Source organism: Taudactylus pleione, unplaced genomic scaffold, assembly GCF_031769625.1.
Source record: "Taudactylus pleione unplaced genomic scaffold, aTauple2 ptg000080l, whole genome shotgun sequence".
NCBI lineage: Eukaryota > Metazoa > Chordata > Amphibia > Anura > Myobatrachidae > Taudactylus > Taudactylus pleione.
The window spans coordinates 1851739-1879290 of NW_028284482.1; the positions used below are offsets into that span (position 1 = coordinate 1851739).

At 45.3% G+C, this 27552-nt stretch overlaps 1 protein-coding gene across 3 annotated transcripts in view; it reads left to right on the forward strand.

Moving 5' to 3' along the window:
* Positions 1-27552, forward strand: part of L3MBTL2 (L3MBTL histone methyl-lysine binding protein 2) — a 197561-nt gene that overhangs the window by 133098 nt on the left and 36911 nt on the right. For all 3 annotated transcript variants that reach the window (XM_088468106.1, XM_088468108.1, XM_088468107.1), the window contains 2 exons: positions 13430-13577; positions 23075-23157. In XM_088468106.1, the coding sequence (XP_088324232.1) occupies positions 13430-13577; positions 23075-23157 (231 nt within the window). The remainder of the gene's footprint in view (positions 1-13429; positions 13578-23074; positions 23158-27552) is intronic.

Here is a 27552-nt window from a genome sequence, read left to right on the forward strand (position 1 = left end):
TGACTCATCAGTCCAGAACACCTGCTGCCATTCTTCTCCGGTTCTGGAAATAAAGGGGAAAAAATGCATTGGTTCCCCCTGTATTTTCCAGAACCAGGACTGGACCCTTTCTAGCGGAGGGGGGGGGTGATGACACAGGATATAGTTATGAGACCGATGGCCGCATTGCCGCCGGTCTCAATCCCGACAGTGTAACCCCGACGCCGGAATGCCAACAGGACGCCGGACCGATCGTCTTCTGCCGGGGGTAAGTATGCACTTAGCCGGGGATGGGGGGTTAGGTTTAGGGACCCCCAAGGGATTTAGGGTTAGGCACCCCCCCAGGGAAGGTTAGGGTTAGCATGCTGGTATTTGGAGAACTACAAGTACCAGAATGCGGGGCATAATGGGCCCGCTGGTAGCTGTAGTTCTACAGCAAAATAAATATTTAAATAAACACAGGACACACACCATACAAAGTAAAAGTTTATTAAACATTCATGCACACACACATGCACACATACTCACCTATGTATCCCTGTAGCCATCGGTCCTCTTCTCCAGTAGATTATCCATAGCGTACCTGAAAAAAAAAAAAAACATACTCACCTTCTCCTATGCGTGGATCTGTCCTCTTCGGTCCAAAGTAGGCAATCCCCGGGCTTGGGAAAACAAAAAAACTGATAGCGCGGACCCACGTACATTAGTACTGTCCTACCAACTACAGTACTACGCGAATGAGAGCTTAGCGGAGGGATTTCACTATGGAAACCTTGCCACTGGGCACTCATTGGCTTAGAGAGACGAGCCTTCCGCCTTTCAGCCAATGAGCAGTTCTCACCACTGACTTCAATGGTGAGAACCGTGATGCCCATTTCAAAAATGGCGTCTCAGCGCCATTTTTTAAATTGAAAGATGGCCGCCGCGAGCCAATCACGGCTCGCAACATCAGCGCCTCGCCCCCTTGGCTGGCTATATAAGCCAGTGCGAGGAGACAGCATGGTAGTCTGTCGGCCAGGTGGCAGCTGAGAAGAGCTGCCGAAGACGCCAAGGAAGCCTTTGATGGGCGGCGACCATGAAAATGCGATTAAAGGCCGCCACCCCCAGGTGAAAGTGCAGAAAAATGAAATATTAAACAAACTGTGTCTTTGTTTTATTTTAATATTTCTTTTACAGGAGTACTATAGGTACCAGCGAGCCCTTAATCGCCCACTTGCTGATACTTGTGGTTCTCCAAATACCAATATGCGGGGAAGACCTGTTGGGACCTGTAGTCCTACTGCAAAAGACAATATTTATACTTTCATATCCACCACATTACACTATCAACCCGGCACCCACAGGCCGGGCCTCGGGTGCCCTGGAGAGGGGGACCCCTGTATTGGGAGGGTCCCCAGGGATCCCCGGCCTGCGCTGACTAGCGGTCAGGGGTGATGCTTTGGCCGGGTGCCCCGGTGAAAGGGCTCCCCTTGCTGTTGCATCAGCCCCCCGCTAGAAAAAGTCTGGTGCTGGTTCTGGAAAATACACGGGAACCCTAATTTTTTTCCCCTATACTTCCAGAACCAGGACCGGATCAGAGCCCAGTGCTGGTTGCGCTGAATACGGGGGACCCATACGTCGTTTGTCCCCAGTATTGTGTTAACCAGGATTGGTTCTGAAAAGCATTTTGCTGGCTGTGCTTAATAGGGGGACCCCAACGTCATTTGTCCCCCGTATTTTCACAACCAGGACTGGCTGTGAAAAGCCCGGAGCTGGTTGTGCTTAGGGTGGGGGATGTCCCTTTTTTTTTATTTTTATTTTACACAATTAAAATTTTAACACATGCATAGATGGATCTCACTGATTAATCCATGCATCTGTGTCTTATTTTCCCACATGCATGCCCAGCGCCAATGAGCACCTCTGCTGCCCGCTGATGCCCCTGTGTACTGCTCCACAGGTCCGCACCCCGCTTCTGCCACTGTCTCTCACTCCTGCAGCTCGCCCCTGCAGCCGTCTCTCCCTGGGCATCCCCAAAACACCTCCTGTGTGCCGGCCTTCTTCCACCTGCACTAATGTACCATTTTGTCACCCTTCTTCCCTGCAGGTGGCCCAGTTTGCTCCTCCAAACCCTGATAGTTAATAAATTTTAACTATCAGGGTTTGGTGTGCATGAGGGCATGCAGACTAGCACAGTTGGGAGAACACACAGTGTAGGGATTGGGGAAGTTATTGCAGCATGGAGGTGAAGATAGTGTAAAACAGAGTATGATAGTTTTAGCAATTAGGGAGCTGAATGTGTATAATGAATGAGAAGGATGTTGGAACCCAGTGGGTTTGTTGTGATGACTATATTGTAAGATTGTGGGCACTGAATGAGATGTATGTGCCACATAACTGCTCAGACCTCAGTTGCATAGACTGCATGTGTGTATTCCAATGAGCACACAATTCTGTGAATTAGCAGCTCCACCATTTTGTGAGTGACAACAATCTCACTCTGTGAGAGTGCTGAATCTGCAGTTAACCACATGGTGTCATGGCATACCATATCTATATTACGCAAGGAACACATTCATTAAGGCGTCAGCCTTAATGATCATAACTTCATTGCTTTTTGAAGTTTGAGTGCGAGAAATTCAATAGGTTTTGTATACTGCTTCGTAATTGAGCGCAAATAGTATATTTTTGCATTTTCTTTTTCCTTTGCTCACCATTATACTGTTTGTGCTACCCAATACTGTTCAGAAATGTTCCCGTATTTATACCTATAGTCCATCAATAATAACCGTTTTATATATTTATTTTATAAGATATACTCCAATAATTAAGCATATTTTCAATCCAAACATGATTTTTTAAAATATTTATTTTCTATTTTTCCGAAGCATGTGACTATAAAGACATTCCATACATGTTGTCCCATAACTAGGAATATATATTCCTGATACCTTACAGTGGGATCCGGTCAATATCCCGACAGTCGGGATGCTGGCACTTACAATACCGTTGCCGGAATCCTGACACCTGTCAGAATCCTGGTGCCGGCATCCAGATGGTAAATACTGTGGTTAGGGAGAGGGTTAGGGTTAGGCACTAAGGGGGGTGGGTTAGGTTTAGTGGGAGGGGAGTTGGAGGTTAGGTATAGGCACTGTGGGGGAGGAGGTTAGGTTCAGGCACTGGGTAGGGAGAGGGGGAGGGTTAGGATACTGACCGACAAGTGTCGATATGCTAACCCTGTCGGGATGCTGGTGCAGGGATTCTGACCGCCAGGATCCCCAGCACCTGCATCCCGTACCCAACCCCTTACAATAGAGTGCTGTCAGGGGCTGGCTGGCAACTTTTAGCCTGGGGGCAAATGCATGCAGGCGGCCCTGGCAGAGGGGTAGCATGTAGCCAGGGTGCCCGAAGAACATGCGTGCTACGGCGCCCCCCCCCCCCCTCAAGTGCTCCTGGGAGGAGGCGGGTCCATATGGGATTAATGTAAAGTAAAAATAAAGATTAGGAACAGCCCCGTCGTGGTGCCCATATGCAGTGCCCCCCTGTGCCCCAGGAGAGGATCCCCTTATGCAGGCCTCCAGTAGTGCCCCCAGTAGTGATCCCCCTATGCAGTGCCCCCAGTAGTGGTCCCTCCTGTGCTGTGCCCCCAGTGGTAAGCCCCTTATATAGTGCCCCCATTAGTGGTAGCCCCTATGCAGTGCTCCTTATATAGTGCCCCCAGTAGCAGTCCACACCCCATGCAGTGCCCCCAATAGTGGTAACCCTTATGCAGTGCCCCTTAAATAGTGGCCCCAGTTGTAGTCTCCCCCCTATGCAGTACCCCCAGTATTTCCCTTTTTATAGAGCCCCCAGCAGTGGTCCCTCGATGTAGTGCCCCCAGTGGTAGTCCCCTCCCCCCTATGTAGTGCCCCTAGTAGTAGTCCCCTCCCCCCTATGCAGTGCCCCTAGGAGTTGTCCCCTCCCCTTGTAGTGCCCCTTGTAGTAGTAGTCCCCCCAGTTGTAGTCCCCCCCCCCCTTGAAGTGCCCCCAGTTATAATCCCCAGTAGTGGTCCCCCCTTGTAGTGCCCCCCCTCTGTAGTGCCTCCAGTAGTGATCTCCCCCTTGTAGTACCCCAGTAGTGGTCTCCCTCTTGTAGTGCCCCCAGTAGTAGTTCCTCCCTCTTGTAGTGCCCCCAGTCCAGTAGTGGTTCCCCCTTTGTAGTGCCACTAGTAGTCCCCCCCCCCTTGTAGTGCCCCCAGTAGTAGTAGTCCCCCCCTTGTATTGCCCCCATTAGTAGTAGTCCCACCCTTGCAGTGCCTCCAGTAGTGGTTCCCCCCTTGTGGTGCCCCCAGTAGTGGTCTCCCCCTTGTAGTGCCAGCCTCCACCCCAGTAGACACACGTAGAAAAAAAACAAAACACACACTTACCTGAATCCCCGCTCCCGCTGTCGTCATCCGCTCCTCCGTCTGTCCTTCCCGGGCCGGGCCGCTCTGCATTATGGGAGAGACGTCATGACGCCTCTCCCATTGCCCACTGCGGGAGCCAGAAGATGGAGCGGCTCCTGCAGTGGGCGCAGCAGCAGCTAATGAGAGTCTGACAGACTCTCATTGGCTGCTGCTTACAACAAACACACAGCTGCCGGAGCCGTCCGGTCAGCGCTACACACGCGGTGCAGTCTGTGTCACAGTGACACAGGCTGCCCGCGGCCCGAGGGGCACATGGCACCCTGCGCCCGGCCCAGCCCGCCACTGAGTGTAGTTATAATGCCTTGAAGGCTTGCTTTCAACCACTAATGTCTTCACAGCCTATAAATATTATGCTTACAGATAGTATTAATCATCTATCAGATATGTTATATTTATGCATATAGCCCACCACAAATTTTGTTTTTGTTTTATATATATATCTTTTTTTACCATTTATGCTGCCAATTTAAGAAATATGTCTATAAATATACTGCCACATAATTAGGGTTATAGTGCGCCGCAAATGAATAACATATGCCACCCAATAGATATGCATATAAAAAAACATACATTATGGTTTTAGGTATTTCTTTTATATCATATATGCCGCCAAAGAAATAAGGCTATAAATATACTGTCACATAATTAGGCATATATTACAACGCAAAAAATATATTTTATGTATTTCTTTTATCCTTTGCTAACCACTTTGCCACTTTTGCTGCACATATATTATATATGCTCCTATATTTATACTTAGGGTTAAATTTACTAAGGTGAGAGTTTTTAGAAGTGAGTTTTAAAAGTGATGTTGCCCATAGCAACCAATCACATTCTAGCTATTGTATTCTAGAAGGTGCTAGTTAAATATTAAGTAGAATCTGATTGGTTGCTATGGGCAACACCACTTTTAAAACTCACTTCTAAAAACTCACTTTAGTAAATTTACCCCTTATAGTTCATCACAAAAGGTTGTTTTGTTTTGTATTTCTGCAATAATATATATGCTGCCCAATAATTAAGCATATAAAGAATCCCAAAATTATATTTTTTATATTTATTAATTATACTATATATTTTGCCAAAAACATATGCCTTTGCTGCCCTATAACTAGAAATATGTTTACCTAATAAATTAGAGGGATCAGTATGATTTACTGCCGGCCGGTTCTAATCCCGACAGCGGAAGCCCGGCAGGGGTGAAGATCCCGAAGCTACTAAAGGTAAGTATAAACTAACCCTATTCTCCCCCCTAACTCTCCCTTAGGGGTGCCTAACCCTAACCCCCCCTTCCCCGCAGCCTAACCCTAAGTTTCCCGGGGGGTGCCTAACCCTAACCTCCCCCTGGGGGTGTCTAACCCTAACCCCTCCTTCCCCTAGCCTAACCCTAACCTCCCAGGGCGGTGCCTAACCCTAAGTGTTGTTGAGTCAAAGTAACGTAATAAGTATTTAAGAAAGAAAAAAGAGAAAAACTGTGCTCTTCTTACCCATTGCCCCCTCCGTCTCTCTCCCTTTGCCCCCTCCATGTCTCTCCCTTTGTCCCCTCCATGTCTTTCCCTTTGCAGCTCATCCATGTCTCTCCCTTTGCAGCTCCCAACATGTATCTCCCTTTGCAACCCCCTCCATGTCTCTCCCTTTGCAGCCCCCTCCATGTCTCTCCCTTTGCAGCCCCCTCCATGAGTTTCCCCTTGCAGCCCTTTCCTCCATGTCTCTCATTGCAGCCTCCCTCCCCCCCTATAGTTCCCTAAGCGGCCGCCTCCCTATAGAAAACTGTGCAAACCCCCCTCCCTGGCTCTACTCACCAACCTGACCCTTTCTAGCCCGACTATGGTTTCACATTTGGCCCCCTCCCTATAGTATAGCTATTCGTCATTGCAGTGCCTCCATAGTTCCCTAAGCAGTCCTGCCCCCGTTGCTTACCTTTCATTAGCGACGATATCCAGCGCCGTTCAGCTCCTCACATTAGCCAGGACCCCATTCCGCAACAGGCAGTCTTTTTGCCTGTGATTGTCACTGACAGCTGAAGATCCCTGCCTGCCCCCCTGCTCTGCTCACCTCACCGACCCAATCTTCTTCCGCTGTGGGAAGAAAAAAAAGTTGGGCAGTCTCGTTAGGCCAGGGCACACCAGTGACAGTGCTGCGCACAGGGAGTCGCGGGGCACAGATTGGAAACCGCTGTTATAGATAATATATAACACATGCTCTAATATCTATACTATATATGATTGGTAGCCACTACCATTTGTTTTGCCTATCACATTGACCATAAATATTTTTATTTGGCCCTGGACCACCAACTCGTGGCAATTTTGCAAGTACCCTGCTGCACCCAGTTTGGGAATTACTGCAATAGAGTATTTAGAATGTTTTGAAGACTTTCATTTTGCCAAGCAACCACTAGATGTGCCCACAAGCCTACAAATATTATGCTTGTAGAAAATATGTGACATATGCTCTCACTTTTCTGCTCTTACCTCAATGGTTGTTTTGTTTTTCTTCAATAACATATGCCACCCAATAATATCACATATCCCAAAAAAACATAATTTGTGTTTTTTTACTATTTCTTTTATACTGCCAATGAAATAAGTCTTAAAATATGTTGCCCCATAATTAGGAATACAGTAAACCACAAATGTTTTTTGTTTTATTTGACAGCATAAATTGTTCAAAGGATGTACAAAATAATTTGAATAATAATAATATACCATATATGTTGCCCATTAATAAGGAATATGGATTACTCATACAGTTGAAATGTGTCAAAATCTTGTATTCTACCAAATAACTACTAGATGTCCCTGAAGATATTATTATTATTATTATTACTATTATTATTTATATGGCACCACAAGGATTCCATTAATTGAATGTCAGATATGCTCCCATATTTAGATAACACATACTTACATATTTATGCATAGAGCCCACCACAAATTATGATTTTGTTTGGTATTTATTTAATAACATATGCTACCCAAAAATTATGCATTAAAAAAAACCTCAAAATAAATTTTTGGAGTATTTATTATATATCATATATGCTGAGAAGGAAATATGATAATAAATATTCTGCCCCATAATTAAGCACAGCACAGTTAGTATGTTTTTGTATTTATTTTTTCCTTTGCTAACCACTATGCCACTTTTGCTGCCTCATATACAGGTTGAGTCTCCCATATCCAAAATGCTTGGGACCAATGGTATTTTGGATATCGGAATATTCCGTATTTTGGAATAATTGCATACACACAGCATGAAAGTAATTTTATACAATATTTTCAATAATTTTGTGGCTCAAACAGTTTGTGAAGATACAGGAAATTCATTTATATGTCATATACACCTTATACACACAGCCTATAGGTCATTTTATACCATACCTGCCTACCCTCCCAATTACTGCGGGAGACTCCCGGATCAAGGCACAGTCTCCCGATGCCCCGGAAACTTAATTAAATCCCCCGCATTCCTCTGCTGTCAGTAATTGTAGACCACCTTCTCTAGCTGTAATTGCAGCCGGCGGCCACCAGGGGGAGAGTATATGAAAGAGAGGTGTCCGAAATTGTAGAGCTTCAGCAACATGGCTGCCACCCTTCTGCAGTGAGGGCAGTATTTACCCTCTCCTCTAGTTATCCCTGCTCTATGCTGCTGGACACAGGGCCAATGACAGATGTGGTGTGGCTGTGCTACAGGTATAGATTAGTAATGTATTACTGTACTGTATGTGTGTGTCTGGCACTATGTATGTGGGGGGTGCATGGTATGGGTAGGGGGGCTGTATGATGGGTACTGTCTCAGTGTGGGTATGGGGGTGCATATTGGGACTGTATGGGTATGGGTTGTGCATGCTGTGCACTGTATGGGTATGTATGCTGGGCTCTGTTTGCAGGGCCAGTTCTAGACATCGTGGAGCTCAGGGTGAAAGTTCCCAGGTGTGAACCCCCCCTCCCCCCCCCCCCCGAGCGCACTTCCGGAAAGGGGACATGACCGATCGGGGAGGGGGAGCTGTGAGCTGTTACTCACGTGTTAAGAAGGTGGGTGGTTATTATGCGCTCCTATGCTATATAATTTCAATACCTTTTGTTATATACAAAAAAGACTCTAGTGCAGCCTAATATACTGGTGTACTTTTCAATGCCACCCAAGAATAATCTAGAATAAACTGTGTTGTTCAGGTGCAATCTAAGAGTCAAAATTGTATTAGTAGAAATTATCGATTTTATTTTTAAAAACATTCAAAATTCATATAAAATCCATTTAAGAATAATCACAGTGTTTAAAACAAAACATACAGATAATGCTGGAGGGCATTGTCATAACAGCAATTTTACAATTAAATAGATAAATCTATTTTTTTAGACATTATATAAAATTGAAGTATTTTGTGCACATTCCTGATATTAAATAGTAGTTCCCTGCAGTCTGTATGCACAGTATAGGTACAGATATATAAATAACATATAAAATGCTACAGAGGAAAGTCCTGGTATGCGCACCTTTAAATACAAATACTATGGAGAAAGGTCCAGGTCTAGAGTCAATTTCAGCCGCGGTGTGGAGAATTATGTCCGGCTTTTATGTTGAACAAGGTGTTGTATGTGAAGAAGTGTGCCCCACTCCCCTGTCTGTATATGTCAGGTACCGGCTCCGGTGTTGGTGTAGTCTTCTTACCTTCTACCTTTGCTTCCAGCCTCAGGCCAGGATGGGTAGATGTGGTCAGCGGGAGTCTCGGGCAGGTGTCCTGCGATGAGCATGAACGTCACTACCCAGCATCCTTTGGTTCGTAATGGCCCATGGGAGGAGCTGCTGCGGCTGGGCATGTGCAGCAGCCCTCCCACGGCCATTACACTTACTGAATGAGCTTCTACGCATGAACAAAAGCTCATTCATGACCGCTGCCCGCCGGCCAGGGTAAAGGGGTCCAGCAGAGTGGAGAGGGGACCGGCCCAGCGGGAACTTACCAACTTACCTGGTGTCCCCACCCGAGGATTTCTTTTTTAGAGACATTCTTTTTGTTTTTATAAAGGGATTCAGCAGCGCCCTCCAGGGGCCGGCAGCTCCGGGCGACGGCCCTGTTAGCCTGCCCATTGAACCGCCTCTGACTGTAATGTATATGTGGGGGTATATACTGGGCACTGTGTTGGTATGGGGTGTGCATGCTGGGCACTGTATGGGTATGTATGCTGAGCACTGTATGGTATATGTGGGGGTATATACTGGGCACTGTGTTGGTATGGGGTGTGTATACTGAGCACTGTGTGGGTATGGAGGGGGTGCATGCTGGGCACTGTGTTGGTATGGCAGGATGCATGGTGAAGACTGTATGGGTATGGTGGGTGTATGCTTAGTGTAAGTATCGGAGGGTGCATACTGAACATTATGGGTATGGGGGTGTTTGCTGAGCACTGTATGGGCTTGTGCGCCTTCTGGGCACTGTGGGGTATATGCTAGACACTGTATCGGTAAGGAGCATACTTACCTATCCTGCCGGAGTCTCCTGGTTCACTGCAGGAAACACCCTGAGTGTCAATAGATATGCCCACAGGTGGAGTTAGACACAACCTTTGAGCAGAGCATGACATGCCCCTTAACAGCGCGCCACATTCCGTATTCTACAATCTCCCTGAAACTAGTTTTCAAAAGTAGGCAAGTATGTTTTATACTTTATCTTTAATAATTTTGTGCCTTAAACATAGGTACATTGAACCATCAAAAATGAAAGGTTTCACTATATGTCATGCAAAAAATATTCTGTATTTTGGAATATTTGGATATGGGAGACTCAACCTGTATTATATATGCTCCCATATTTATACTTGTAGTCTACCACTACTGGCGGTTTTGTATTTCTTCTATAACATATATTACCCAATAATGAAGAATATAATAAATCCCAAAATTTTTCTTTAATATTTGTTACAGATGTGTCCTCAATATGCTACGTAGTGTGGCTTGCCTGGCATGAGTGAGCCGCCAGGTCTCCTAGAACTATGCTAGCGTCAGACGCATTTTTGGCGGAAAAAGATGCCAAAGTCACAATGCGATATGACTAGGACACATCGGCAAACTGTTCTGATTCATTTGATATACGACTATTGTATATCTGTGTGGACCTGAGTCTGTATATGGAGAACAACGGAACCTGGAATGAAAAAAGCTGTGGCCACTACATTGTAGCACTTCTTATATAAATTCAAAGTCTCACAGATATACGAGTCACACAGAAATACAATTTTCGCATATCAAATTAATCAGCACAGTTTGTCGTCCTAGTTGCATCACAAAATTACGCAAAAAAGATTGCCCGGTGCTAGCAGAGTCTCACAGGACCTTGCGTGCCGATAGGGGCTTTGTGGCAGGACTGCAACGAAGATGTGTATATCATATATGCTGACAAAAACATATGAACACAAATATATACCATACACGTTATCTCATATTTAGGAACATGTGTTCCTGATACATTAAAATACAGTCTTGTCTTGAAGACTTGAATTTCACCAAGCAACCACAGCCTAGAAATATATTTATAGATAATATATTATATGTCACGTTTTCATATTTATACATAGTCACCACAAATGGTGGTTTTGTTTTGTATTTCTTCAAAATATATGCCACCCATTTTATTGTTTATTTTGTATTTCTTTTGAGTAATGTATGCTGACAAAATAAGAACTATAAATTATGTGGTATATATGTTGTCATTAATTATGAATATGTGTTACCCATATAGTTTAGATGTGTGTTACAGTTCCCGCTGATGTGTAAGATCTCTAGGGCCAAGGAGCCCAGTGCTGGTTCTTAAAATACGGGGGAACCCTACACATTTTTTATTTTTCATGTATTTTTGGAACCAGGGCTGGTTATGCCTTTTGGGGGGCACCCTACATAATTTTTTTTCACATGTAACCCTTTTTTTTACATTCAAAACATAAGCAGCCTTCACATATCTCATTGTCTTGTTCGGGAGAGTTTGGCTGCGGTCAGACACTTGCAACTCGGGGGAGAAATCTCAATCCCATACACCATCGGAAAACACGATCTACGCTAAATATGCTTCTTTGTAAATTTGAGTGTTTCAGAAGCCTAAAATCACCCGAGTTTCAGCGATGCAAATCGAGTTTCTAATTTGCAAAACTCGATCAGACACGATTCTTAGTAAATTTACCCCTAGATGTCCCACTGCCTTTCAATATTATGCTTATACATAATATATCAAACATATACCCATTTTCATGTAGATAATTCACCTCAAATTCTGAATTTGTTTAGTATTTCCTTAATAACAATCCACCCAATAATTATGCATATAAAAAATAAAAACCCACAAATTATTATTATTTTTTTGAGGTGTTTAATATCATATGTGCTGCCAAATAAATATGACTATAAATATTCTCCGCCATAATTAAGCATAAAAATAGTATATTTTTTCATTTATTTTTTCCTTTGCTGATCACTATGCTGTTTGTGCTAATCCTTTCCTCATATCATAATGCAAGGTGTCAGCTTCCAATTATAGATAACAAAGAAGGGAGAAAAACACTCTCATAGAGTAGTATTTCAAAAAATGTAATCATATAACACAGACAGTAACACACACATCAAGACTCCTGCCAAATTGCGTTAGTGACTAAACGCGTTGAGGAGAACAGCGACCTCCGGTTTCAAAACCAGCTACTTTGAGTAGATAAGCCTAAATTTATTAATGTAATTTTCCATCTTGATGTGTGTGTTACTGTCTGTGTTATATGATAAAATTTTTTGAAATACTACACTATGAGAGTGTTTTTCTCCCTTCTTTGTTATCTATAATTGGGAGCTGACACCTTGCATTATGATATGAGCAAAGGATTATTGAAGAATCGCAGTAAAAGACACCTAAACCCAATGCATAACTAATTGGGATACTACGGTATGCATATTTATATTTAAAGTGTTACGCATATCACTACTTACTACACTATATGGCACTTGTTCTCACTTTTTGTCTTTTATAAATCTTCGGGACCATACAACATCGGTTCATTTGGAGAATATAAAGCGGCCACTGTGAAAACAGGACTACAGTGTTACATTTTGTTTTGTATGAAATATATCACGTCAGCACAGATTCCATAGGGGTTGAGCGCTGTCGCAGTACCTCTTTGTAATATATATATATATATATATATATATATATATAAATATTTTTTTTATATATAGAGAGAGAGATTGTAGAGACTGAGGCCCTGATTCAGAGCCGGACGCTCTGACCAGAGCGCTCGCTCTGAATCAGGGCCCACCTCCATTAATATGGAGCGTCCTCCTGGACGATCGTATAGCTGTGGGTCACCACTCACAGCATATACGAGCGTGCAAAATGATGGTCTCGACCATCGGAACTGCGAGTAAAAGCCTGCGGTTGAGTTTCTCAACCGCAAGGCCAGGAGTGATTTTGGCTCTATCAGAGCCAAAATCACTCCCACTGACATCACTAGTGATGTCAGTGGGGGCTGGCTTCAGACGGTAGGCGTTCCCTTGGGAACACCTCCGTCTGGCAGGCACGCCCCCGGCATGCCCACCAAAGGGGGCGTGCTGTCAGTCACCATCGACAGCACGCCCCCTTTGATGAGACACTCCGAGCCGAAGGAAAGTCCTTTGCTCGTCGGGTCTCGCGCATGCGCACGACGGAGCTCCCTCCGTCGTGCTCATGCGCAGTGGGGAACATCGACCCACTTGCGAGCGTACTGCCGTTCGCGAGTGGGTCTGAATGACCCCCTGAGTTAGTTCAATTATGTTTTCCTTCCATGATTTATCTTGCAATGTAGCTATTTGGTGCACAATCTGCCAGAGGAACAAGCATCAATATAGTGACACCTAGCAGAAGTATCCTGGAATGTATGGAATTGGTTTGAGAATGGTCCTTGTATAGTTGTAATCATCTCACTTGGATTTGTATTATGTGTTAGCTGCGTAAAAAAATAACACTTTATCCACCTGAATCTGTTGTTCAAGTCTAATGCATCCTCTTTCTTTAGGTTCTACTAGAAGGCTATTTGATGGTGGGCATGGACAGTGCAGCCTCTACCGATGGGTCAGAATGGTTTTGTTACCATGCAACATCAAGCTCCATATTTCCCGTAGGATACTGTGAAAAGAATGACATTGAGCTTACACCTCCAAAGGGTATATTTTTTTTTCTTAATGAAATTAAATACAAATATTGTAGATTCACCCATTGAAGGGGGAATTCAATTAGGCACAGGGTATAACTTCTAGTTTCACGCCTGAAGGTATACAATATATTGGTACTTTCCCCGCGTGGCAAACCATGGGTTAATGCACGCTAACCCATAGCAAAGTGTAGGAAAATATGGGTTTCCCTGCGCGTTAATATACAGCGTTTGTATTTTAACCCAATTTTTATTTCTCGCAGTTCCTGAGGCAGCAAGGAAAAATCCTGCCTCTGGAGATTAGCGGGGTTGGATATGCCCAGGGCCAGTGCTAGGGTGTTCGGGCCCCCCCTGCAAACTATCAATTTGCGCCGCCCTCATCTTCATCAAGGACAGGTAGCTGCCAGCTGTCTCTCTCACTCACTGTTCAGCGGGTTCTCCTCCTGGCATTGCCAGGAGGCAGCTCCTTCATTGCTCCTCTTCTTGGGCACAGCACTCCACACACAGAGAGCGTGGGTGTGTGCATGCTGTGTGACGTCATCGCGTACTTTGTGCGGGTAAATTGCAAGTCTACATGCTATTGCTGGCAGTGGCATCGCTTAGAACAACTTAACAAGGCAGGGGAACGAACCTGTTCCTCACACTCAAGGGCGGGCAATGCCGGGTAATGAAATCAGTTCCTGTGCGTGTGCGACCACGGACATAAATTACATTTAAATTCAGGTGGATCGGTGACCTGGTCCAGACCACCATATACCCAGATCGCCAATCCACTTGAATTTAAATGTTATTTATGTCCGCAGCTCCCCGGTCCACGCACGGAATACCCTTTCGTCTTGCCCTTCCAGGCCCGCCCATGGCACTGCTGCATAGGCTGCCTCAGCCTTCCTGTCACAGGCGCAGCCGTGCAGCGAGTACAGCTGTGAAAGCGAGCAGTGGGGTGGGCGCCTTTCCAGCCTGACTGGAACTTTCTAACAGTTCATGTTCTCAAACAAACACTCTTAGACTAGAATAAAAAGTTTAGGGGTACTTCGCCAATTAGTGCAGAACATTTTATTTCCTTCACAGATGTGTCCTCATACACCTAGCATCTATATGCCATGATGCTCGAGACGCCCTTTGTGACTGAGATTCTCCGAGAGGAGTATGGTATCAATTTTGCGAATTATAAGCAAAAAGCCGCAATCCGTATACCAGAGATGCTATGCTGCGACTTTAACCACACAGGAATTGGTTTCACACACATACAAAGTCGCAGAGTAAGCACAGTGGAACATGGCTTGAGGAAAGCTGCGGCTATTTGCCTCAGAACGCTTTTTGCACAGATTCAGACTCCCAAAGATGTACAAATGTCACAAGTTACAGTGGTCTGTGTACATTAGCAAAAGAGTTTTGTTACTTCCAGTAGTCTTATTTGTGCGTATAGGATGCACATTTTTGAGCAAAGTTCCTCTCGATCTGACTAAGTTAGCCATTATGGACCAGAAGTGCACCTGTCAAACCGTAACGCTGGTGTCCTAAGGCGAGCTCAGGGAGGACAGAAACCTCCCGTGGAGCAGAAGGGCAAACTTTTTGGATAGGACATGGAGTGATTTATGCTTTATAATAAATCAAATGCTCATGGGAGTAGCTACAGTGGGTGCAGAGAGTGCCATTGCTATGGGGTCCAGAGGTTTTGGAGTCCCGACTACAGGGCCTTGATCCCCAGTTGCACCGTGAACTCATTGTATGGTGAGCAGCTGCTGAGAGGGATATTCACATTGTCCCCCTTTGAGCACAACTTGGCTCCTCCACCAGGGATCTGACTGGCTGAGCACTGGGAGCTTGTCCCGCTTGGAGCCAATGATGTGACATGTGCTTGAGAGCGCGGCAGATACAATGGGGACCCCGGAGAGGTGATGCAAAAAGGGCCACCACTCCAACATGTACCCAGTACCCAGCTCTGGGTAACATACCGCCCCCTTTGCAGCTTGCGGTGCCCCCTGAAGCGCTTGTAGCCAGTGGTTTCAAAAGGGAACTTGCAGGCTGCACCCGGGTGTCACTTGCCGAGGGTTGACACCAATGTGCCGACTCCTCCTAAATGACAGGAGCCGGGTGCTGCACTGTAGCATTATATGGAGCACTCGGCTCCTGACACAGTGATGGAGCTGGCACTGCACACAGAGTGGTCCCCTGGGGCAGTACGCATCTCCGGGACCCCTGGAGTAGCTACAATGGGGGTTTGGGCAACCAGGCTACGCCCCCTACTCGTGACGTCACACCCCCTTTTGCCGCCCGTGCACACTACAAACCTTCCTGCACAGATGTTACCGCGGGGAGGAACGCCATTGCTCGCAGCACCCCCTATAGCATTCACAGTGCTGCGCTTAGTATATTTTGGGGGGAGGGGGCGTGGCCATACCTCCCATATTAGGCCACTCCCCCACCAGTACTCGGGCCTGTACTTATTCTCGATGGGCCTGTTGTTCCACTGTATCCAGGTTATAAATGTGGCTACCAAGTTCCAGATATTGCTCACTAAGCAATTTTTCAAGCCTAAAAAGGGGAACTAATAGGTGTTCCAGGGGTTTATTTGGAGTTGGGAGCAAAGCAAAAAAAAAGAGCAAGCAACTTTACATCTTGGCAAAACCATGTTGCACTGCTGGTGGGGCAGATGTAAAATGTGCAGGGAGATTTAGATTTGGGAGGGGCGTGCCCAAACTCAAGTATAAATTGCAGTGTAAAAAAAAAGCTATCCAGCATTTGTGGGCTAAGTGTAAAAGCAGCCAGTATTTTCCCTGCATGCAACATGTTTTGACCAGGTGCAAAGTTACTTGCTTTTATTTACTTTGCTCCCAACATTTTTGAAGAGGGGACCTTCAAAATGTTGCTATGGAGCCCACAAAGTTCTGGCTATGCGCCTGCTCAGAAATGCACTTTCGGCCTGATTCAGAGGCGCTCGCAAAAAGCGAGCGCTCGCTCTGAATCAGGGCGGGCGCTTGGTTTTTAAGTTGCGGCCTCTTGGCCACTCGCATAGATGTGGGTTACCACCCACAGCTTATGCAAGCGGCCATGATGATGGTCGCGATGGTCAAGACCATCGGGCTTGCGACGAGACCCTTGTGGTAGGGTCTCGTGGCCGCAAGCCCCAGAGAGCTTTCGGCTCTAACAGAGCCGGAAGCTCTCTCACTGACATCACTGGTCATCAACATCGACAGCCGCCCCTTTTGTAGTGAGTCCCGGAGCGATCGCTTTTTGCGCTCGCTCCGGGGCTCGCGCGTGCGCACTGGCCCGCCATCGACCCGGCTGCGAGCGCACAGCGCTTGCGACCGGGTCTGAATGAGGCCCTTTGTTCACAATTTTATCCAGGCTTCCTGTACTCTCTCTCTCTCTCAGGGGCCTATTCATCATCACTTTCAGTGTCTTTCCTTAATACAACTGGGAATTATTACGTGAGGGACTGATTCAGTTACATGCAATGCTGAATGGCGATTATCTGGCATCTGCGAGTGCGCAAGACCCCTTCTGCGCATGTGCAGAACGGGTCCTGCATTATCGCGCACAGCCCCTATGCCCTGCCTGATTAACAGGCAGAGACATTTATGGGGTGGTGCAGGGGTGGGGACGACTGGCATTACCAGAAATGGAGGTGTGTTGCCCCCGTTTACCGGGAGTGGCAAGGTCAGGATCTGCGTCCACGGATACTGTTTCCTGGGTTCGCAAGCCAGTCAGCCTGCGTAAGCTGAGGCTTACTCAGCTGGCTCACGCTGTCCATGGTCGTGATGGTTATCCCAGCCTGTGACATTGTTTGCAGTGCTGGGTTTGCAAATGCAGGTGAGGGTGTCAGACCACTCCTGCTGCTTTTGCATATTTGCGACTTTGCAATTCCATCCTATGCTGAATAACCACCTGAGCTCAGCCCCACTGAGGCTATACCACTAGTATACTAGGCTTAAAAAGAGGAGTCCAGTCATCTCAACCCTTTTCTTATTTTGGACTGGCTGAGTAGGAGTTACCACTACTATTGGACTTGTACAGGATTGATGCCCCCTATGGATTTTGCATCTTTGTGGATCTACCAAAACCAAGAGGACATGGAGCATGGTGCCTGCACTGCTATCAAATGAGTAAAGATTGTGTGGCTTGGTAGCTGGGAAAGTGCTCCAGATGACTTGGTGATTAAATGTTCTTTTAGGTTAATTTTGAGCAATATCCTCCATGTGTGGGAGACTCCAGTTAGCTAGAGGACCAATCTGTGCCATGGAGGGAATTTTGAGAGTGCTGGTTTAGGTGAACATCAGAGACAGTGGGAGTCTTGGACATAATCTGTATTACAGGATTGCCCACCTTCAGTGAGACAGTGACCAACAATGACACCCATCTCTGGGACTGGGGGAGGGGAAGGTTTAGGTTGTGGGGAGGGAGAGTTTAGGTTTAGGGTGCAGGGAGGAGGAGGTTAGGTTTAGGCACCAGGAAGGGAGGGTTAGAGTAGGGAGAGGGGGAGTGTAAGGATACCGGCCGACAGGTGTCGGTATTCTAACCCTGTCAGGATATTGATCACTGGGAACCCGAGCGCCGACATCCCGTACCCATCCCCTTTATTATATGTATTATTGTATTGGTTGTATGTATTTTAAAGTCTGGTGTTTTATGTTCTTAAATGTTGCCAGATAGGTTCTGTAAGTACTGTTAGGTTCTCCAACAAGTCCTCTAAAAGAGCTATATCCAAGTAGGTCTATTAGGGCACTCAGTCCCCCCAGAAATAACTGGAGGAGTTGTGTCAACTACTAGACTTCACAGGCTTTCCTTTGCTAGCGATCAGCCATGATGGTCTGGAAGTGCCAATCAACTATGGAGCTACTTTTGGATAAAAACTCACTCCTGGAATAATTCTGGGATGGGACATACTCGTAAGTGAGTTAAACTTTATAGTCATCCAAATAGGTGCCCTTTGTTCTCCTCAAACTTTAGCCAGACTACCTGGACACTCTCTGAAGCGTGCCTGCAGTAATCTGTATACATGGGGAAGGTTCAGTGGCCACCCACCATTAAACAGATGTCCAATGGGGAATTGTTATCTGGGTTCAGACTCACTGAGGTCACACACCGTCTAATTACCATCTCAGCTGTGTCTATTCACACCACTAATAAATGCCAGTTGGACACTCCTGAGCCTTATATGGATGAAAAACTTAATACACTTTTACCCACACGACCAGATTTAGTCTTCAGAAAAGCTCCAGATTTGGGGAGAAAATTAGTGGTGAACCACATAAAAAACAAACATCATTCTAAACAATCCACCTTAGACAATAAGACAGTGAAGCCGGGGTCCTACCACTGTGGACGGTGTAAAGCCTGTCGACAATTAAGTTACAGAAGTACAACACCAACACAACAATTAGTTGCGTTGAACACTGGAAAGACCTACGATATCAAAAATATGATCACCTGTGAAAGTCGAAATATCATTTATGTCTTAACATGCCCTTGTAAACTACAATATGTAGGAAGGACAGCGAGGGCACTTAAAGTGAGAATAAACGAGCACATTAATCACATAAAGTAAACCAGCCGGTCTCAAGTTCGTAGGAATAGAACTAGTAGAACCCAACTGGAGAGGGGGAGACCATTCCAACAAGATTGACGACAGAGAAAGTCGTTGGATCTTCGAATTGAAGATATTACAACCACAAGGTTTAAATATAGACCCATGAAGTCAGGTTAACATCCCTGTAAGAATTCTGCACATCTGAGCCAATGTAAACATCCATCAGCTCTGAATAACGAGGGATTCAGATTTAACATCTGCTTATCAGTATCAATTTACATCCATATAATATGAGGGAATAGTATATTGGGATGACTCCAAGATGGGAATTAAAATCTTATAAAAAAATAAAAAAAAACTAATCAAACAAAATTTCTATCTAATAGTTCAGAAATAGATCATACTGTAATCTATAATAATCTATATTAAACCACTAGCGCTGCAAAAATGCAGCGACTAATTAACCTATCAATAGAGGGTTACATTAATGTATTAGTCATGCACAATCAGACTCACTATAACTTTGTTTAAAGAACAACTGTAGAAAACAATTTAAGTGACAACATCTTACTAAATCCAACGCTTATTAGGTCTAGTTACTTGTTTAACACTATAAAGCTTATTGTAATACAGCAAGAATTACAAGACTCTGTACTGGAACAATGCCTAAAAAACTCATCAAAAAAACTCATCAAAAATGGCCGCCCGCATATAGGAGACAATATCTCCACTCACACCAACAGTGGAGATCAGGATCATCTAAGTGCTGTAGCCACACTCAGGAACACCCTGCCATGTTATTCTGTGTCTGCACACTGTCCACAGAGCATGCGCATGACACAACACACATTGTGCTGTTCAGGAGGAGATCGCGCTATAGCGGATGACGCAGAGGACGCGAACACAGCGAAAACCGGAAGTAAGGGAGCGATTAACAGATGGACTCAATTCACAAGGTATTTAAACCCTGCTATTGGAAATAACAGATCACCTACCCTTGAAAAAGTCCCCACATGGGATGAAACGCGTTGGGACATTACTGACTGATGTGACTTTTGATTTTTCCCTAGACCATATGCATCATATGTTCTAAGCCTTATCAGTGTTATTTTATTTTATTCTCTGACACCGATTGTTTGCCCTTCTGGGCTAGGTGCCAAAATAAATAGTATTTTACCCATACTCCATATACTAGTGTTCTGTCCAGGTACATTGGCTTGCAGTGTCTGCCCTTTACACCCATCACCCTAGCACTACGCTTAAGGAGGCACATCCGGTGGACCAGCAGGAGTACGTCGGGACCTAGGCAAGTCCTACTATTTACCTACCTCCGCACCATAGTGTCCACCAGCACCGGATACTGCGTTTGTGTTTTTGTGAATCCCTGAGGTGGAGTGGCTGTTTCCTGGGACAGAGACCAATTGTAGAGGGGAGGTTACACCTACCGTATACACGCCAATTAGTATACAAGAACTTTGAAACAACAACCACATTAACTTTATTCACATACAGAAGAAAAAGCTGCCCAAAGTTTTTGCCCACCAGTAAATACCACCAGGATTGCTGTTTTTAAGAACTACCATCCCACAGCTTTCATGAGGTGGATTACACCAGGACATTTCTAATCAAGTCTTGAATTTGGGCAGTTCCCCAATCGAACATAGACATCAACTAACATCCATAATTCTCTCACGGATCACAACAGACATACCTCATAAACATCTTTAAGTTTAATAACAATTTATGATACAATAGCACCTCAGAGCGCAGACACCATATCCTACTATTTCCAATCAATAAAGGAAGGTGGGGATACCTTCCCGGTGCTCAGCTGCTAGAGGTACTACTCAATAGCGCGAAACCCACAATTACCTGTACTCCTGAGCCTTAGTTCTGTGGTGCACCCACTAAAGGGCTTTCCCGACACTTCAGCCTTCACATATCACAGCGGCATCTATCCATCCACCGGATATATTCTATAATAGCTCATCTGGGCTGCTGCATATAATTTCAGAAGGTACAATGCTCTTGCTCATGCCAACTTCTGCCATGCCTCACTAAAAGGCCAGATCTTTATGGGAGCACAATTAGTGTATTCACACAACAGCCATACAGTTTGAACAAAACCAGCTATCCATATTTCTTCCCAGTCCTGAACAACATGAAATGGATTCAATCAGATGTTGATCAGGATTGGTGGCTGGGGTGGTTCAAAAGAGGGGGCATGTGCAGTCTCCATATATGCCCCCCTTTCTTGCTGATGCATGTCTCCAGTATACTCTGGCACTGTGTACATGCACAGATCTCTGGAAGCATGGTGCCCCTGCCATGTTCCTAATTAAATCTGCGGCGCAGATGGAGATGTAAGTTTTGGCAGTGGGTACAGGATGTGTGTGTGTTCCCCTGGACATTTCACACCCAACACCCATTATAGATACGTCTATGATTGGCGGAAATGTTGGGCTCAAATATACTGATTTGTGGTCAGCATAGCTGCCGACATCCTGGCTGTGCCTTCTGGTATAGGGCAGATTAATGGATGGTCCGGGGGGCATGGTGCCACAAGGTGGGTGGAGTGGGGCCATGCTGCCTCAATCACATTATTGTGGCCCTACCCCTGCTATACAGAATAGTGATTATCCGGCTCTGAATCAGGGCCTTTCATTGCAGAGCTACTAGGTTGTCATCCAGTAGCCCTGTGCCATGGCAGACTGGAACCATCGATGGTACGCTATTGCATAGTTTCATATATCATCAAGGGTTCTATTTACATTTCTTTCTATGACCACCAGTCACACTCCATCTCTAGCTAGTAAGCAGCGCCTGAGACATAACGGTGCACCCGCTCCAGAAGTAGCAGCAGCAACCGGCGGGGGAATGCCTGAGTCACTTAGCGTTGCACACGCTCTCAAACAGCCTTTTCACTGGAGGTAAATAAAGGAAACCCTTCCAGGATACTGTTATCAACACAACATAGGCTTTTTAATGACTGCATATTACAAGCTACAAAAGAAAGCAGCAACTCAAACAACCAATAGACACTTTCTAAAAAAGACTTGAAATACAGAGTGTAGTGAACCTTTTATGAACATATTTTGATTTAATTACTGTACCATTATTTCCTATCAGGCTCATCATAGACAATTTGTTTTTCTTTTTTACTGCACTCGTTAAATTGTTACAGTTTTAATTCAGAGATATATTTGTTTTGCATTTTATTTATTATGGTGTCAATATTTCTTTTATGGGGGCAATGAGGGCCTGATTCAGACCCGCTCGCAAGTGGGTCGATGGTGCCCTAGTGCGCATGCGCACGACGGAGAGAGCTCCGTCGTGCGCATGTGCGAGACCTGAATAACGATGGGGTAGCCGTCGTTATGGGTCTCGCACCAAAGGGGGCGTGCTGTCGATGTTGATTGACAGCACGCCCCCTTTGGTGGGCGTGCCGGGGGCGTGGCTGCCAGACGAAGGCGTTCCCACCTACCGCCTAACGTTTGGGTCCGGCCCCACTGACATCACTAGTGATGTCAGTGGGAGTGATTTTGGCTCTGATAGAGCCAAAATCACTCCAGGGTCTCGTCGTCACTCCAGGGTCTCGTCGCAAGCCTGATGGTCGCAATGGTCTTGACCATCGCGACCATCATCATGGACGCTCGTATAGGCTGTGGGTGGTCACCCACAGCTATGCGAGTGGCCAGGAGGCCGCTCCAAGTTTAGGTAGGAGGGCTCTGATTCAGAGCGAGCGCTCTGGTCAGAGCGTCTGGCTCTGAATCGGGCCCTGAGTGTGTGAAAAGGAGGGGGGGCTCCACTTGGTCTAGAACTGGCCCTGTCCCAAACATTCCGGAGAGCAGGTAAGGATGGTGGCCAGTTAACTGAAAAAATTATGCAGCTGACTGACAGAACTAGAGTATAGATGGGTTCCTTAAATTTAAATAAGTAAATTATGTTTTATTAAGCAACTTAACTGGTGTTTTCTACAGGCTATACCAAAGGACAGTTTTCTTGGGGAAATTATATGGAGAAATCAAATTCCAAGGCAGCACCTACACTATTATTTAACAATGTAAGTTGCATGTTATTTTTTTTCGTGTATGTTGTTCATTGATATTTTGGGAAAATGTATTAGGTAAACCTTTTGGCTCCTTCTTTTTTTTTTTTATTTGTCTTCCATCCAAATGTTAAGCAAAGGTAATCTACCTTACTATAGTACAGCTCATCCAAGTAGAAATACAATGTAAGTAATGTAATTTAATTTAAATGTGTACATACTGTACATGCCCCATTTTCTCTTTCATCCTATGGGTGACACTAGACCAGGGGTCAGGGAACTTTTTTACCTTTTACCCCAAAATATATTTAGATACGCCGACGTTACTCCCTTGATTTGAAAGGAAGGAAATCATATAGTATTGCCCCCATATAATGCCCCTTTAGTAGTGCCCCCATAGTTATGCCCCCATAGTTATGCCTCTGTAATAGTGCCCCCATATAATGCCCCTGTAGTAGTGCCCCCATAGTTATGCCTCTGTAGTAGTGCCCCAATATATTGCCGCTTGTACAAAAAAAACACTTAACTTAATCCCCGCTCCTGCATCCGCCGCCGTCCTGTCCGCCCGGCCGCTCCTCGGAACTATCGGAGAGACTTCATGACGTCTCTCCCATAGTGCGTATGGAGAGAGCCGGAAGCTGGAGTTCAGAAGAGAACTCTAGCCTCCGGCTAAAGCGGCGCTGCAGGGGCCATCTCAGCGGGCGTCCAGCTTAGAGCCTCCCTCAGCACAGCCGGGCATACGTATGAATCATTCTATATTATAGAATGATTCATATGCATGCCCTGCTGTCCGTCCATTACCCCCAGGAATTTCAGTTTTACCCCATGTGGGGTAATTTACCCCTGTTCCCTGACACTGCACTAGACCTTGGGGGATGTAGAGCCTCAGGGCTGGTTCTGAGTCATACACAAAGTGGCTGTAGTCGCGAGCAGCCACGGAAGCCAGATTTACTGCCTTATGCTAATGTGAGATTCCGTTCAATCAGTTCTTGCGTGTGCAAGTGGAAACCTATGCCACCCACTGATTTTACGACTTCCACTGCAACTATCATCCGTAGTATCTGCAGTTGCATCAGCCCCAAGCTAGAGATATCTGTCAGCTGCACGCTTCTCTTCTTCGACTCAGAATCTCATTGAATTTTTGATACACATCCACTACCTTCACAAAACTCCCATGATAATTCCACAAGGTAGTTATGTGCAATCGCATTGCCACCACCCAGTTCCTGCCCCAAAATACCCTATTTCTCGGAAAGACAGATCTGGCCAAGTTCCATCCAACTCAGAATAGGACAAACATAAAAAGAAATTAGTAAATTCACTTCTGTGCATGTGCTGTATGCAGTAACTCGCCATTTGCGTCCATGTTGAGAGATCCGTGCGACACAATCAGGCCCTCAGCTAACAGTTTGGTACTTAATTCTAAATCTCCATTAGGTTTGCAAGTCCTCCTCTTCTATATTTTCACCCATAAGTGAGCCCATAATTGCAATAATTTGTTAAGCTGACCACCACTTCACGGTCATTCCCATCTGGCCAGTCCCTACACTGATTCTCGGATAAATGATCTTGGTCTGCCATCTTGGGCTCAAGCTTGCATACATTTTAAACATGAATATGGGTCCTGGCTTAAAGAGACAGGACCACACCCAGGGATATCAGTTAATAAGCACCTGGATATAGACAAAAAAAGTTTGTCTAACATTTGAAAAACAGGGTGCCTTAGTAAGTGTGACCACAATGACAGGCTTAATCCACGGCACTCAACCATCTGGAGTGCCCTTGGTATGTGATCACACCATCTACATCACCATCTTTAAGCCAGGACCCATATTCATGTTTAAAATGTATGTAAGCTTGAGCCCAAGATGGCGGACCAAGATCATTTGTCTGAGAATCAATGTAGGGACTGGCCAGATGGGAATGACCGTGAAGTGGTGGTCAGCTTAACAAATTATTGCAATATTTCAAAGGAGTTGCAGTTTGAAAAACAAGTGAGTGCCGAGTTTGTATGATATCTCATATATATAGATATGTATGATATTGCGTGTATATATATATATACACATACATATATACACACACACAGTATATATATATATATATATATATATATATATATATGTGTGTGTGTGTATATATATATATATATATATATATATATATATGTGTGTGTATATATATATAAAATATCATACAAACTCGGCACTCACTTTGTTTTCACACTGCAACTCCCTGTATGTAAAGGAGGTGCAGTTTGAAAACCAAGTGAGTGCTGAGTTTGTATGATAGTTTCTATGTAGATGGTGTGGTCACATGCCAAGGGCACCCCAGATGGTTGAGTGCCGTGGATTAAGCCTGTCGTGTATATATATAAATATATATATATAATACATACTATGAATACCTAATAATCTTTATACCCAAATGTTGCTATTTAGCGTTTCAAGTCGCACAAGAACTAATTGCTTTCCAGACTTTTAGTGTGGTTCCAAAGCACAAAAAAGTTATTATTCACATAAAAGAATTCAGTTACACGCCTTAATCTAAATCCAATTAGCGCAAAAGATTATACATTCAGAAGGTACAGTCGATACATACGCAAACACTCTAGATCCAGATTTCCCGGTATCAAAGGTGAAGCCTCCATCAAAAGTAAGAATATGATGACTAACTACTGGACATAGAGCGCTTGAATATATACTGTACAGAGAGTGGGCAATACAATAGAGACGAGTTGGCGTAGTCCCATTTGGTTCTTCCTCTTGGTTCTTCTGTTACGATACAGTTCATAGGTCAATTTGTACAGTAGTGGTTCAGCCCTCCAACGGCTCTTTGTGTGTGTTTTCCCGCCGAATAACTAATCAATAGACACTACATACAAAGTACATTCTATCACCTAATTCTCTATAATTCATAACTTGCAGACGCATGTTGCGATCTCCTTGCCGATGGAACCAGAGATCTGCAAATAAACAGTGGTTTAGAAAGGCACCAAACATGGTCTGCTTATCATGTACTAAACCTTAGATATCAAATACATTAATTTCACAACATAATTGATAACGAATAAAACCTCTAATATTAACCTTAATGCTAGGGAACCTTTTAATGTAAGTATGCAATGTGTAAGTGTGGGGATATTAAGTAAAGACGCTAGTATGCGTTGTGCGTCTATGTGTTTGTGGAGTACACCATGGTACGTGCTTTGTGGGGTTATTCATATCATGTGTATTAATAAATTTACGTATTATATTGTGAGGACTTTTAATGTAGGGCAGTGGCAGACGCACAACGCTAATAATCATAATATATCACCGTACACGGAGGTATTGTGTAGGCGCCGCAAGATGGCGTTTGGCGGACAACGCAAAATGGTGTTGTACAGATGTTATTTTTACAATTTAGGTCTCAGCTAACCATCCGGCTTCGACACATACACACAGCTTACACACACCTACTGTATGTTACACACACACTTACCTTGCAACAGCTGCGGGTGGTAGACCTGATAAGGATGGAACCTGGCAGGCTGGCACCATGTCATTAGGGCCCTCTCCTAGCGACAAAATGCTGCGATCTGTGGGTCAATCAGGAGGGGGCAGAGCCAAATGATGCGATTCTAATGGAATCACGTCATATTGGCTCCGCCTTCTCCCAATTGACCCGCGAATCGTGGCATTTTTCAGCGAGGGGGCGGGGCTTAAGAATTTGGTTTCTGCTCTCCAGTTTGTCAGGGGGGGCTCTGGGTACTCAGAAACCCCCCCTGCGTGCGCTAGTGACATGCAACAGCATCCAGTTTTACCCTGCATGCAAATAAAATGTATTTGCACCCCTTGCATTGCAACATGGTTTGTCCAGGTACACAGTTACTCAGGGCCGGATTTACAGCTAAGCATCCTAGGTGGACACCTAGGGCCCTGCGGTTCCCAAGGGGCCCGTCGTCAACCCCCCCACAATCTGGTCCTGGAGAGAACAGTGGTGTAACCATGGATGGGTGTAGGGGGGTGCGGTTACTATGGGGACCGGCTGTTAAAGGGGCCCGCCGGCCCAGCGATTGCTCCCTCTGCACCCTCCATTTGCCGGGCTCCCACTGAGAGGGTGTTTCCAGCGGGCGCCCGGCTCCTTCTCTCTCTACCCCCCCCCTCGGCGGCAGCCGGAGGACGGAGCTCACTCCTGAGCTCCAGGTCCCGCAGTGCACTATGGGAGTGACGTCATGACGTCACTCCCATAGTTCCGAGGAGCAGGCCCCGGGGATGGACGGCAGCAGGCACTGGAGCGGGGTTTAAGAAAAGTTTAATTTTTTTTGTGTGTGTGTGTGTGCGCGCGAGGGGGCCTTACTACTGGGGGCACTTCAGGGGCCTTACGACTCGGGGCACTATTGGGAGCTTTACAACTGGGGGCACTACA